The sequence below is a fragment of the Syngnathus acus genome, chromosome 6 (genome assembly GCF_901709675.1).
Source record: "Syngnathus acus chromosome 6, fSynAcu1.2, whole genome shotgun sequence".
In the NCBI taxonomy this organism is placed as follows: Eukaryota; Metazoa; Chordata; class Actinopteri; order Syngnathiformes; family Syngnathidae; genus Syngnathus; species Syngnathus acus.
Window position 1 is genome coordinate 5,887,321 of NC_051092.1, and position 15,399 is coordinate 5,902,719.

At 40.4% G+C, this 15,399-nt stretch overlaps 1 protein-coding gene across 2 annotated transcripts in view; it reads left to right on the top strand.

The window, feature by feature from the left end:
* The window catches only part of zfpm1 (zinc finger protein, FOG family member 1), a 75,630-nt gene that overhangs the window by 24,469 nt on the left and 35,762 nt on the right, over positions 1 to 15,399 (top strand). For both annotated transcript variants that reach the window (XM_037254649.1, XM_037254650.1), the window contains exon 2: positions 12,309 to 12,458. In XM_037254649.1, coding sequence (XP_037110544.1) covers positions 12,309 to 12,458 — 150 coding nt within the window. The remainder of the gene's footprint in view (positions 1 to 12,308; positions 12,459 to 15,399) is intronic.

Below are 15,399 nucleotides of genomic sequence, written 5' to 3' on the forward strand. Positions count from 1 at the left end.
ACACGTTTTGATCGTTCATATTGAACATTCACAATGTAAAGTAAGTAGGAGTGAAAGTTAATGTCCTAAATTATAACATTATTCTCTGAATATGTTTTTTTAAATATGTATGAAGATGGAAACTACCCATGAGTTTCATTTTAATTGTTTGAGAAATGAAAGGATTATTTTCTTTTTGAATTAGCCTTTAAACTCCACCACAGTGTTATTGAAATAAAACACAGGTTAGACTGAAATGTAGGCTTTTCTGGCACTGACCACCATTTAGGAATTACTGTCAATTACAGTTGAGTTGGCATTTGGCAGCAGTTTGAAGCCCAAGTAAAGTGTTCTTCTGTGCTTTAGTAGGTTTTCTTATTTGGCAACATTACATTTTATTTTAAAAATAAAAAAAAAAAAGCTGAAATATAGCATAGAAATGAAATCCACTCAATCCCACCACACTGTCAAAGTGAAACAACCCTCAGGGAAGATATTGTTACACTTTCCATGAATGTTTTTTTCCCTCTTTGTACGGGCTGTTGTTCCTTCCTCCCTCGGAGTTGTTTAGTCTCTGAAAGCAACAGAAATGTGTGTGTGTGTCTGTGTTTGATCTGCCTGTGGAGCTTTAGAGTTAACACGAGTTTTCAGTTGACATTCCGATAAAGAGTAATTATGAAGGCCGCTGTCGTTTTGAGGATGAGCGAAAGAGTGTTACTTTGTCGAACAACCATCCGGTGTGATGAATACCTTCATCAAATATGTTGAGAGATAAGATGTTGGGCTAATCCAAATGATTAGTGTTACTTTTGAGCACTTCATTTGTCCTTATCGAATTGAATGTGTGCCCGTCACCACTTAAGGTTGCAGAAGCGGGTCAGCCTCTGGAAACTCGTCGCAAATATGAAAAGTCATTGGACTATGAGTGTTCAGGCTGAATCATAGCATAATGGACATGCTAGTATGGACCATACATTTGTAACAATGGACTGTAATACGTAGTAGCCAATTTGCAGATCTCAGGGTAACCTTATTCATGTGTCTTATTGAAATAATAAACCCTCAACTAAAGGCCCCCTGGTATTTACATTTAGGTCTTCCTACCGTTGGTTCCTGTACTACTCTAAACGAGACATTGTCGTGAACATAATCATGCCACTGAATTGGTAAACTTGCCGTTCCAGACATGATAATGTGTTTGGATCGGCAAGCTGGATACCCCAATGACCTTATTTCATCACACTGTGTGAAAATTCTCACCATTCTCCTCAAGGTCAAGAATCTTTGTAGCTAGAGGGAGAGACTGTGGAGTGAGGTGAGTCACACATGTGGTACTATTTTTTTTTTTTCTTAAGAAGGCTGGAAGTTATTTCACTGAATTCCATGCATTCTGTGCATTTGGAGAAATCATCCTCGTATCTTTCTACTGTGTATTAGCCTTGTTGCGGTGTTTCTGGGGGAACAGTGATGTGTGTGTGTGTTGGGGGTGTTAGATAGGAAGAGTGATTCAATAAGTAAGTAGACTCAACCCCTCCTTCTCTCATGGATCTTAGGATGGTGGGAAAGTTCAAATCTGCTGCTATTTTCCATCTTTTATCAGCGGAGCTTATCAGCTGGCTTTCTCGTCTGCATGCCTGGCTTCAATAGTCCAGGGTCTTAGCTCAGGCTGCATGGTAACTGCTCTTTATCACTCTTATTGAAAACTCCACCCCTTCCTTTTGCGATTTCAAACAACACCTGTTTTTAACCTCTGTTCTCAAAATTTGCTATCTCGGTTACATCATAAATGCACAGGAAATTGATTTGATTAGCTATTCTGCCACATTAAATATCAAAATACCACATTGCATCCAGGCCCTTCCTTCATGTGACTGGTGGAGCCATTAGGCAGGAAACCCAAACAACATAACTACAGACCTTTTAAGCATTGATGCTGCTTTTCGTTTTCGACAAAATGGAAACAAAAACCAAACTTTTGGACCTGAGCCAACCCAGACTTGCTAATGACACATACAGCACTGTATGTTTATTTGCTCTAAATACTTTGTGAATTGACCACGTGCATGGCATCACATTAAGCATCTCCGGTCTTTCTGTTGTTTCAAAGCTACTGGGAAATTATCTAGTAAAAACATGGCCTCATGCTTTAAATTTGTGTTGATGTGGGTTGCGTAATAGCTAGAGGTGGGGGACTCAAGTTATACATTATGTCTTGACTCGAGTTGGATTCAAGTTGCCATCTTTTGGACTTGCAACTTGCTGGCAAAAATTTTGGGAACGACTCAATTTGACGTCGACTATAAGCATGGCTTGACAAGTCATGTTCGTAGTTTGGAATCCGAGCCCCACCTCCGTGTAATAACGAGGTGAAGCGATGTGCACCTAAAACATGGACACCACCTAATGAATGCAAAAGAAGCGAACCGACATTGCTAGCAGTTAGTTGCCTGCATATCGAGTGCAAAAGCGTCGTTGAAGATTTACCATTACATGCATTATACACAGTATTATACAGGTCTGCTGTATTATGATGACGACCATATTATTCTGAGTGGCGTATGTGAAAGTGGGTTGTCCTTGAGTAGTACTTTTTTTTTTGAGCGTCTGAAGTGCTGCCAGAAACGCTGAAACCGAATACAGCACCAGAGGAAAGATTTGATCCAACTCAACAGAAAGTATCTTTGCTACTGAATGTGAAACACCTTAATTCTACATTACGATATAAAGTACAATACTTTTTCTTTAGAGACTATGTCACATTAAATTGCAAACATGTTGTTTCCTTGATACTCTGCTTCAAAATGCAATCTGGAGACCATTACTTTATTTTATGGAAACTGTTTACAAAATGCGCCAAACTCAATGTGCAACAACGATGAAAGAAGAGATCATCTGAGGAGCAGAGAGGTGACGTTATAGGAGCCAAATAAGTCTGATTAAATCTCTGTCAGAGGTGATGAAATATGACATGCATCATCTCGAATATGTTATCAACAACATGTCAGTAGTTATGTGACGCATGCTCATTAGATGTAGAGACCATTTCCACAGGATTTGCTGATGACTTGAACAGCAGTTTTAAAGATGTTGCACCTATTGTTATAATAAGTTATCAAACAAAGCAAAAATACTTTTGTTTAAGCGCCCATCCCATGAGCGGCAAATAATTGCGAGTTTGTCAGGATTCGTTCAAGGTTGCAAATGCTCGCAAAATGTTTGCCAAATAGTTCAAATTTAAGATCCATGAAGGCAACTAAAATACCCTTTAAGGGGAAGTCAAGCCAAACATTTTCTTTGCAATAATACAGTGAAATCCCATGTATATATACACATACATGTATACCTAATAAGATTTACTCCAAAAAATCCATTCGTTTTTCTCAGGGGGTTGTCATTTGTTTCCGTACTGCCACCTGCTGTCGACTAAAACTGACATCACAGTGCTGACGCGCTCGCCTTGAGAGCACTCAGACGACAGGTGAGCTGTGATGTCTGCAAGCCGAGTCCGTGGGCATTGTGATTTCCATTTCAGTTGACAGCAGGTGGCAGTAACACAACACAATATTAGTTCAAATAGAATATTTAGACGAGGGGGGGGGGCACAAAGAGCCTATTATTGGAAAAAAAGAAAAAGTTTACTTGACTTCTACTGTAATAGTTCGTTCGTTCGTTCGTTCCATCCATCCATCCATCCATCCATCCATCCATCCATCCATCCATCCATCCATCCATCCATCCATCCATCCATCCATCCATCCATCCATCCATCCATCCCATTAAATGGCATTAAATCTCACAAAAATCACAAAATCTCACAAAAAGTTATTTTTTGTGTATTGCCCTTTTCATCTGCTAGTGGTGATCCAAGAACCAGAAGTGATTACAGGTGCTAGTCAAGTACTGCTTATCTAATTCTGAAAAGTGTAATCGTGTACTGAGGTTAAGTGGTATAATATGAGCCTTTGGGATGACTGTTGGAGGGGAAAAAAGACAAGAAGACAGTTTTCATCAATTACAAAATAATTTTGACATCGCAGCGCATTAGATCTTTCCACATCTGTGTACTGTCAGTGTTCAGTTACCAGACTAGCTGGAGCTCCAACACGGCACACTGCTATCAGGCTCGAAGCAACATACTGTTCCAAGACTGAGCACAGCAACGGGGAGATTCTTTTCTTTGGGTTCAGGGCCAGTGAATAGTCCTCGTGAGAGGCACCGGACTATCAGATACTGTAGTCCTGTGTTGAAGAAGCTGCTGATCCTCTTCTCCAGGACTAGTTTTTCTCTCAGTGGGGCATGAAGGATATACTCCACGTCCGGACCATTCATCACGTCTGGCGCCAAGGCAATGCACGAAGGGTATCTGTGATGCTATGAGGCCGTTATCGCTATTATCTCACTACCTGTCCCCCTCTCGTACCTCCAGAAGCAAATATCTCCTCAGAGGAGAAGGAAGCAAAACTAATTGTTCCTCTGCATGGTGTCAAGTCTAACTCATTCTGTTTCGATTACAAGCCATCCACTGGCCAGCTCTATCACTTTCCATCTTCCCCTTACTGTCTCTCTCCAAAGGTTCAGCCAGTGTCCCACTTTGCCATCTCACCAGAACCTTTATCAGGGAGACAGCTCTGCTCATTAAGGAGTTAATTTTCTCCCTCCTATCTCTGATTAGTGCAGTCAACCTAAAGCACTGTGAATTCTTTAAATTTTCTTCCTTGTTATCAAAAGAGGGAGAAGCAAAAAAAAGATGAGAATGGGGGGTATTTAATCGTTTAAGTAGTCTTCCTGGGGAACCAGATTTCTTTTTTCCCCTCTTCCCAGCAATGCAAAGAAATCTCTCTGAAAGTCGGCACATCTCAGTAATGCAGTTTTTAAAGTGTGTGGATGGAGGGAGGGAGGGAGGGAGGGGGGACGGGGAAGACGGTGGTGGGGGGATGGAGGGAAAAGCAGTGGCAGTAGTGATGGCAGGAGAGGGAGTGGGGGAGAGAGACAGAGAGAGGGGAGAAAAAAAAAACGACTTGATGAAATTCCGCTATCAGCTCCGAACCAATATGCAAAATATCTCGCTGGAAATCAAATAGCTATTATGTTTTCATTTCCACGTCGGCGTATTTGCTTAATGAAGAGGAGACAGATCAGACCGGGAGAGAGAGTCTGCAGGAGCCGATAACCGCCAACGGCTCCCAGCTATCCGCAGAGTGACGCTCCCAGTCACTACGTTTTTTCGCTGAAAAATAAGAGGAGGAGGAAGAGATGGAGGTGAAGGAGAGAGAGAGAGAGAACAGGAGGGTGGTGCTATAAGGAATGGGGAGAGAGCAGAAGCGATATTAAAAGGGCCACAAAGAGGAATAAAGTAAAAGAGGCGATGAGATAGATAAGGAGAGAAATGAGGGAGACAGCAGGTCAGAAAGTAGAATGAAGGATAGAGACCGAGAGAATGTTCTTCATTTAGACATGTATGCAGTCAAGGTAAAGAGGCCTTGAATTCTTTTGAACTCAGGGTATTGAAGACTTTCAAATTCCCGTGTAGGTATTTGGTCTCTCATTAGGGAAAAAAGGGTCACGCGTATAACGTCTTGGGTTTCATCCACCCGTCCGTCCGCCCGTCCATCCTTCCATCCATCCATCCATCCATCCATCCATCCATCCATCCATCCATCCATCCATCCATCCATCCATCCATCCATCCATCCATCCATCCATCCATCCATCCATCCATCCATTTTCCGTACCACTTGTCCCCACGGGGGTCACAGGCGTGCTGGACCCTATGCCTATCCCAGCAGTCAACGGGCAGTGGGCACAATGACACACAATGAACCGGTTGCCAGCCAATCACAGGGCACACAGAGACAAACAACCATCCGCACTCGCACTCACGGGTGTAAAGATTGAACAGTACAGCCATATACAGAGCGACCAGACTTTATTGTGAAAGGGAAGGGGATCGATGGAGTCTTGGAGCGGTGGACGGGCGAGGCTGTATTCGCTGAGCGTGGGTGGCTGGATGACAGGACTCTTCTGGAGCGGACGACTGCTGCTGCAAAAGCGGGACAAGACTGACTGGACAAGGACCGAATCATCAGGAAACAGGGGAGTCAAGCGTTCTAAGATCGATGCGGACAAGGACATGACAAGACAAGCTGACAACTGGAGTTGCGCTGGTCACGCTAATATAGACTTCCTGATGAGCCAGCGCTAGGTGGCGGTGATCAGGGTGATAGGGGGGCGTGGCCGAGCGGCCGGCGGCGCCCACACGTGACAACGGGCAATCTGGAGTGCTCAATTGGCCTACCATGCATGTTTTGGGAATGTGGGAGGAAACCGGAGTTCCCGGAGAAACCCTACGCAGGCACGGGGAGAACATGCAAACACCGCACAGGGAGGGCCGGAGGAGGAATCGAACCTCTGAACAGTGAGGCGGACGTGCTAACCAGTGCCCTACCGTGCCGCCCCTTGGGTTTCATAACAGTTAAAAAATGCAATTGTTTTATGATTCACACTATAAACAGTCATAATGAACTTGAAAAAACGATTGCACTAAATAGGATGGATCTGATCAACGCCTGCATTAAAGTCCGCTGAGCTCTCGCTGGTTAGTTAAACAAGACCTGCTCAGTCCTCGCTGCCGTGGAGGGGAGAGTAACAAAGCTCCAGTGCACACGATTGCACTACATGGGTGGGTGACTTAATTAAATTTCTCAAACCACATGTTTTTTTTAAAGATATATTTTACAGTTAAATGCTTTACCAAAAATTTCGTATTTTTTGTGATAGGTTGGGATTCATGGTCTTTGTATTTACTTCATAAAGGAAATGAATGATTTGGCTCACCAGTGTGTCCCCATTAATAATTCAACCTGTAAGTCAAGGGACTACACTGCAATAAGTTATATTTCAAGGGCTCTCTGATTTTATGGCTTGGATTAGTTGGTGGCAGGTAGGGCATGGCCCAAGGGAGCTGTTACATGTGAACGATTGATTGAACAATTTTCACACTAAGTGGCTCCTTTTCAGTCACGTAAGTCATGCTCCCACCCTCTCCTGTCTTTCTTTAAATATCCTTTCCTCATGTTTTTCTTTCCAAGTTTCTGATTGTCTGATACAAGTACACCCCTACTCTCCCTTTTTCTCGCTGTGCGTTGGGTTATTAGCGTAAGAGCGGCGAGGCTTGCGTCTGTTTAATCAGGCTTGTTGAGCATACAGGTTTGATGTGTGTTGTCTCAGTGTTTAATCACCGAGCTGCCTGCCGCAGGTTTGATGTGGATGGAGAGTTAATAAAGCAGTATCTTGGGTGCCTTCATCAGCTGCATCACTTTGTTCTGCCTCTCCTCGTGCCTCTCTAAGACAGACAGCGACAGTCCCTGAGCAGCAGCTCAAGTATTCTCCTCTTCTACAAAACTCTTCTCAGTTTCATCTTGATGCCGCTCTGTGTCTGCAAGGACTTAGATTCATCACCACATTAAAGTCTTGTTTTCATTTAAAACTTTGACAAGCCTTCACACCATCATTGCATGTGTGAACAAGGGATGCTCTTGATCATCACTGAGCATACACCGCCAACAATACAATTGAGTCACAGTATGAATAAAGCTACTCCTAATATAAAATTAATTCCAATTCAATTCTCTTTAAATTGCAATTCAGAGGCCGTGGGTTTTATATTCAGGCTCCTGGCTTCCTCTGTGGAGTTTGCATGTTCTCCCCGTGCCTGCCAGGGCTTTTTCCAGGTAGCAGCTTCCCCCCTCACAAAGATGCATGTCTATATCAGGGATAGGCAATCCAGTGGCCCCAAGTCTCTTCCATCCAATTCACATAGCATCAAAATGACTTACTCAATCCGCCCGATATTGTCATCTGCGTATTGCTTCTCTTTTAATAAAATGTCAACAAACTTTGATGTGTTTGATAATTCACGGTGACGGATGGCAAAAGGACCCCTTCGACTGTCCAACAACATGCCTAACCTAAATTAACGTAACAAAATGTCCCTTTGACAAACAAGACAACGCACTTTCGGGGTTAAAACGATTTCCCTAAATCTGGACCCCAAAGTCCGCGTAAATTTGAGATTTAGGTGTATTTTATTTATTTATTTATTTACAAAACCCCAATAATTCTTCAGAATACACTGAGAAACACTTTTCTTGAGAAACGGGGGAAACTCTGAAACAACAAAAAAACAGGAAAATGTCACGTTGCAGACGGGACAACCAAATGCGTTACTGTTTGTTTATTGACTTTAACGGAATGGGACATAGAGAGCGGACGCCATCGTTAAGTATTTTCCCTATATTGATACTGCCTAATTTTTTGGTGGATTAGGAATGATGTGCACGACAAACAGCACCTCAATAATATTACATTTTTGAGTGAGTTGATTTTTGTAAAGAAATGTACAAAATTAGTTGTTTGTTTCTTGTTCAGCAGCTTTGAGCTGTCCTCGTCATTTTTATGCGAAAACCCTTTACACTGGGGGAAAAATGCAGAATGTGGTTCTTTTGTTGTTTGCTCAAAGCCTAAATTGTTGGGTTAGGATAATAGATCTTTTGTATGTGCATTGAAAAATGTATCAAAATTGAAATTTTACACTTACTATAGTAGGAAGTATCAAAGTTAAATGACATGAAAAATAAAATATTTCATATAACATATAGAAAAGCTTCATATGTTGTTACTGTCCAAAAATGCAACAATTGCACTAAAAATGTATAGAAGTATATTAATAAATCTTGATTTGCAGAGACTTTTGCAGAGATTTACATGCGTTTCATGGATTAAATTAATCTTAAGGGTGTTTATCTGAAGCAGCCTCTTCTTTTGCTAGATGTCCTGTCATCTTGTCAGGGATTATTTAAAATCCATGTTCTTATTAACTGACTGATTTTACGCAATCATATAGAAATGTTTGTTTTGTTTTGTCACTCAGACAACATCATTTACATGAATTGTAGCTTTTTCAAATGGAAACACCCTCTCAATTGAAATTGAAATGAATTTATTATTACTTAATCATCGTATCATTTTTCTGTCAGTTAGATATTTCTGTGTAGCTTTCATTCTTAGCAATGTGCTTAAGTTTTATTTTTCTGTGGTCATTGAGTTTGGGAATTAGGCAGCTCAAGGCTCTTTTTATGAGCTGTGGATTGTACGTCATTATTTCAAAACTCGGAAAGTTCAGTGCTATTTGATAAGTTCAGCACAATTGATAATACATATGTGCCTTGTGCAATTCTTTTTTCGTTGGTCTCCAATAGTTCCGTCCAATTTTCCTAGTGGATATATCACAGAATAACAATTAATATAGCCTTAACACTTTAAAGGGCAAATGAAGCGGAACATCCACCAGTTAAATCTTACAGTCTCCCACAATCCTTTCTACCAACTCTCCAAGACACAAGGAGAAGATATTTCTCCTTGGATAAAAAAAAAAGAAACCCGAAACTTTCTCTTTACCATTCAATGTCCGAAAGCAATGATGCAGTGATTGATTCATTAAACTGGGGCTGTAATGAGGAAAGAAATCACAATTCAAACTTAACATTTGAAACACAAAATGTAATTGGAATTTTATACAGAGAAGTCCCTTTGTACAATTATGATTAAAGCAAAATTAATTGTATGAAAATGTCCTCATAGATAGTGAAAACTAGATAAAGCAACGCTTGGACGGCATTGGCCTAATTCTAAAAATATTGTGTATGGGATCGATCTTTTTCTTCTCCCCCTCTCAACTATCTTTTTCTCTTATGAAGGTCCAAATCTAGCTATGTTAATTTTTATCTGAAATTAGAGTGAACCATGCAGGCGTGGAAGTTGAAATTAGCCTAAAGATGTTTCATTTACAAAGACAGAAACACTTTGTCAGGCAGCGATTGTTTCCAAGCATTATCTCTGGCTGCTTTTAATTGCTTTGCAAGTGAAATTAACAGAATTAGAAAAATTGCCTCTCCCTTTTTCTACAAGCTTCTTTATTCACAGGCATTGTTGTGTGCTTTGTATAGATTATAGACCCCTTTGTTTCAGTATTGTAAATATATACGCCCCAAGTCACGGCTTTAGTTCTGTAACAATCCCTCGACTGGTTTGACACAATCAAATTAGAAAATTCATTCACAACCTGTCTGGGTTGAGGCAAAGGGGTGGGGCGAATCATGGCTTTCCCTCTGAATTAAATTTCAAACCTTACGCCATTCCTTCTTTTTAGTATTTCGTCATCTGGTGTTCTCCCTTGACAGGGAGCACATTATATTAATCATGTCTGCCTTACTCAAGAGCTCAAAATGGATGGATGGGTACCCCCACTTTTTTAAATATACCGTTTTTTTCCGTGTATAATGCGCCCCCATGTATAATACGCACCCTAAAAATGGCATGTTGATGCTGGAAAAAAGCCTGTACCCATGTATAATACGCACCCAATTTTTTTTTTTTTTTTTTTGCTTTTTTTTTTTTTTTTTTTTTTTAAGTCCCAATGATCGTCACACACGCAGGGAGGCAATGGGTCCCATTTTTATAGTCTTTGGTATGGTCTTAACTAGGCTGGATGTATTTTTTTTTTGTTGGCGTTGATTTCTCCGACTGCCCGTAAAGGCACCACCGCGATCAGATGAAAAGAGAGGAAAGTGACGTGCGGACATGTGAAAAAGGCGGCTCTGTATGGGAGAGACGTTGAAGAGGAATAAAAACACCCTTGGAAACCAAAACTTGCCCCTCGTCGTGACTCGGAGCCGCAACAAATGTTTCGGATTTGTGTAGGGTACATTGTGACAGCAAACGAGCAGGTGATCGAGCAAGCGTCTGATACGAGAGCATTGCGTTCGTATGGAGCGTGTTTGAAGTGAACAGCAGAGACGAAAGGAACATGGCAAAGTGTTGTGAAATAAAATATTACCTGTAATACGCATTTTGTTATTTGCTGATTGTATTAAACTATCACATTCATTGTCAGTCAAGAAGAGAAGAGGACTATTATCCCTTCTTTGACGAAATGACCAGAGCACAGTACAAACACACTATTGTCGGTCAGTCCTGTTGTTGGTTTTGTTGTACCATGATTTTCTTAAAAAAAAAAAATAAAAAAAAAAAAAAAAATTAAAAAAAAAAAAAATTAAAAAAAATTTGTACCCATGTATAATGCGCACCCCAGATTTTAGGACAATAAATTAGTTAAATTTTGCGCATTATACACGGAAAAAAACGGTAGATATATATTGTCTTGTATTTATTACATTTGTCAAATATTAGTTAAACACCCGGCTTAATGACAGACAACTGGTGAGCTGGCCCGTGGTTGGTTGTGACCTGAGGCCTGGCAACTGTGATGTCATTTTCAGTCGGCAGCAAGTGGCAAAATGGCAGCGCCCTGAAATGGATAAAACCAACTGGATTCTGCCTGTTTAATCCATATTCCACAAACCAAACATCATTCAGAACACTGGTTCGATTTGTTGGGCTGCACAGAACACCAAAAATATTTTGGAGTTGACTTTCCGCTTTAAATGAAATGGTTACCCAGACTTTCAGGGAAATGAAAACGATGACTAATATTGTCTGGCAACCAAGCAGCAAGCCAAGAATCATAACTGAAGCTTGAATTCCAGCAAACAAGAGACGGTTCCGAGCGCCAAATGTACTATTTTAAGAAGGCTGATATATTAATCTTAAAGAGGGGGCATTAATAATGAAAACGCTTTTTTCACCCCTTTTCATGGATGTAATCTTCAAACGGGCTAAAATAGATCAAAAGTACTGTATAATTACTATGGTCAGCAGGGATTGTGAAATTGTAATTGATATAGATCAGCCCTTTACTAATCACTCTTTTAGCTTCAATTTTAGGTATACTGCAATTTGGCTTTAGGTCCCCTTTGGCTTCTGCCATTAATCTTATGGATTAGATCATTAAACGGGTCCCTGTCTTCAAACCATTTTTTTTTTTAAACCATTGGTTTAATTTGGATGTATTTGTCTGTTTTGTGTCTTGACAGTTTGCTTTTCTTTCTCTAAATTGCATTTGATTTGTGCTGCTACTAGTATAAGACAATTTTTCTCAAGTCCTTCAATGCCACTAACTATACACAACGAATGGTTTGGTTGGTTGGGAAAACTGTCTGGAAAAGAAGCCTTACAGAAAACAACAATGCATTTCAATTTAAGATGATTCATAGTTTTTAGGCTGTGCTATAAAAGTCCTCTGTGGCAATATTTCGTCGTTTATAACAACAATTAAAAAAAAAAAGAAAATCCTACCAACATTCACTTCTCACCAACCTGTAATAGTTTTATATTTACAGTCTGTTCCATTTCCCCTCATCTTTGCCCTGCAGGTTCCCTTGGTGATCTTGACGAGAATGAGACTGCCACTCTTGACAACTTGGGCCTCTCAGGAGAGGAGGCAGAGGCCTCGGACCTAGATGATTCAGCAGCAGAAGGTGACAGCAGTAGTCCACCATCCTACACACCACCGTACAATGAAGGTGAGATGCCTGGCACAAGCCTATAAAGCTGATTCAGCTTCACCAACAAGCATACTATGTATTTACAACACCTTAAAAAAACATCTAAAACACATTTTATCTTACATATTGTTAATAGTAAATATGAGAAATACGACGGTGAGTAAATTAACTTCTATTTTTCGTCTGATCTGTAGTGATCAAACAATCAACCACCACAAATGTTCAATTAACAATTATAAATTGTTGATCACAAACAAGCAAGTTGGAGGCAAGCAACATTTTTGTGTCCTTGAAAAATTTGGAACCTACTAAAATAATATTCATGGGAAATCTTGACCTTTAGTTTACGAATCTCTACTTTTGGTTTTCATAATGTATCCTCAGTTTAGAAATCTATATCCTCAATTTAGACACCTCTACCTGTCACATTACAGTATCATGTGTGAAGAGCTGTTTAGACACCTGATTAATCAACATGTATTAATTATGAGATAACTTGAATAATTTGTCACCCATATACACATTTAGTTGACTAAAACAGTAACAATGGCCAGCTTTCCTCTTCAGCATTATGTGCCTGCCTGTTGCCAGTACAAAGATCATTTTGGCAGTGAACAAAGATTCTTACTGAAACATGGCAACGTAAGTTTTCATTGGTTGTTTTTCACAGTTTCATTTTACATGCTGGTAACCAGCGCATATTATGCTGTTGAAAAATCTAAGTCGTCATCACATTTCCAGGACGTTATTACCGGGCAGCTGCCATGCAGAACAATCAACAATTGAAGGTTGCATGCATTTGTGTATGGCCATGTATGATTAATAATGGTTGATATTTCTCTCACTTCAAACCACCTCACCAGTCACCTCTGATTCTTTGCCATTGTTTTCTTTTTCGTAAAACTAGCTAACTTTTCAGAACATTGTCCTTTAACCCTACTGGAACTGCAGCATATGGTCAAAACTCCGCCACCACAAACATAAACTGCAATCTTTTTTTTTTTTTACTAAACTGCTGTTGATAAGTCGTCTGAAAAACTTGAGACTCAGACCACAAACAACCTGCTGTTTAAAAACTGAATTAGTTTTCTCAGTAACGCACATCCATTAAATAGCTGCAGCTCACACTACTTTGTTTGTTTACATTTATTTTAGCAACGTTACGATAATACTGATAACCGTGATTATATCGATCACTTCAATAGGAATGTGAAACGCCGTACCATTCTAAATTTCACACTAAATCACCACGCCTCTCCATTCTAAAGCTTAGTTTGAGCTTCAGCAGATTGCCTTGACCTTGCTGCCATGTGATTGTCTTACTGTATGTGATTTTCCCCTTAAATTTGTACCCAATAAAGTGCCCCCTCATCATATTTTAAAAATATATCTACATTCTAAAAAAATCCTCAGGCTCAATCTAGAGACCGGTAAATCTGTCCCCTCAATGCACCTCTTATCCCATGCCTCCCGCTTGTACCGTCTGATAGCAGAGTGTTCAGTCATATTCTTTTGACTTATTCAAGATTTCTCTAGCTGTGTTTTTGTAATCTCAAAAATTCCTGCACTTGTGAAATTTTGGGGCTGGAAGTGATAAGCGTCTGTTGGTTCGGTTGGTTTGATAAAGCCATGGAAATTCTGTCAGGTGCTAATCGAGACAAGATTAGAGATTAGGAAAGTCCGTGTGTGCATGTGTGCGTGTGCGTGTGTGTGTGTGTGTGTGTGTGTGTGTGTGTGCATGCAAGAAAAGGGTAAGCGGTAGGTTATGGGAACGATGGAATATAAAAGAAAAAACATGTTCCTACTATGTTATTACTGAAGCGCCCTTGTCTGTTTTGTTTGACCATCTTTGTTCTATCCCTCCCCCAACATGGACCATCCCATCACACTCTTGATATACTCCTCCGTTCTCGAGGGTTCCTCAGTTTCCCAGCGCTGTCATTATCAGTTCTCTATAAATCAGCCATGTTTGACGAACCTGCTCTTTCAACCTGGGATCAATACCAGGTCTTTATCTGGCCAGCGCTGGCTAATAAGGCAAGGCCTCTTATCCGCCATCTGGAAGAGAGAAAAAGAGAGACAATTGCTGACACACACACACACACACACACACACACACACACACACAGGTGATAAGTGCCTCCGATAACTAGCAAGAAAAACACAATCTACCAGTAACGCAAGCATGCATTCAGTTCTCTACCTAACACCCTTCTCATTTTGTAGTAATTTTTTATTATTGCACACACACTCACGCGTACATTCTCCCTCTCTTTCTCTCTCTCTTTCGCTCCCTCTCTCTCAGAATTTCTAAACCGCCGCAAACGTGTTCCGTTTTTACAAAAAGCTTCAGTAATCATACTTCTAGATCACAGGAAGCCTGGCCAAAAGCTTACTGATTAGTTAGTCAATGTATGACCCAGTTTTGACCTCTGACTTTCATGTCCTTTTTAGAGCCAACCTCATCCATTTTTGAGCATTTTTTTAAGGAGGAGTGTTTCAGAAGATGTATGGATGGATGTGGTATTAATTCACCACCAGAACTAATACAATGCAACAGTCTAGGATTGGTGCATATAGGTTTTAAAGTTACATGCACTTCTGTGCCACAGAGAAACAAGACTTTGCAAGCCTACCACCAATTTCTTCAGCAAAAGTGCAAGCAAATGTGGTTAAGGACTGTGGGAGAAACAGGTAGAACATGTCAACTACAATGTGCAAACCACCGCCTGTTTTTCTTTTTTAAAGTAGCGTCATTTTGATAAGTAGTTGAGGAGAGGGAATACTTTGCAGAGCTTTGTGTTTTATTCAAAACCATTTTATGGCTTTATAGCCAGCAGAGAGTTAAGAGAGAAATTCAAGATACGGTGCTTGGCTATACTCCAATTGGGAATGTTTGGGCTCGTACATTCTCTTCTGCTACACCTCAAGAGACCGGATGCACGAGTGCCCTTTGTTT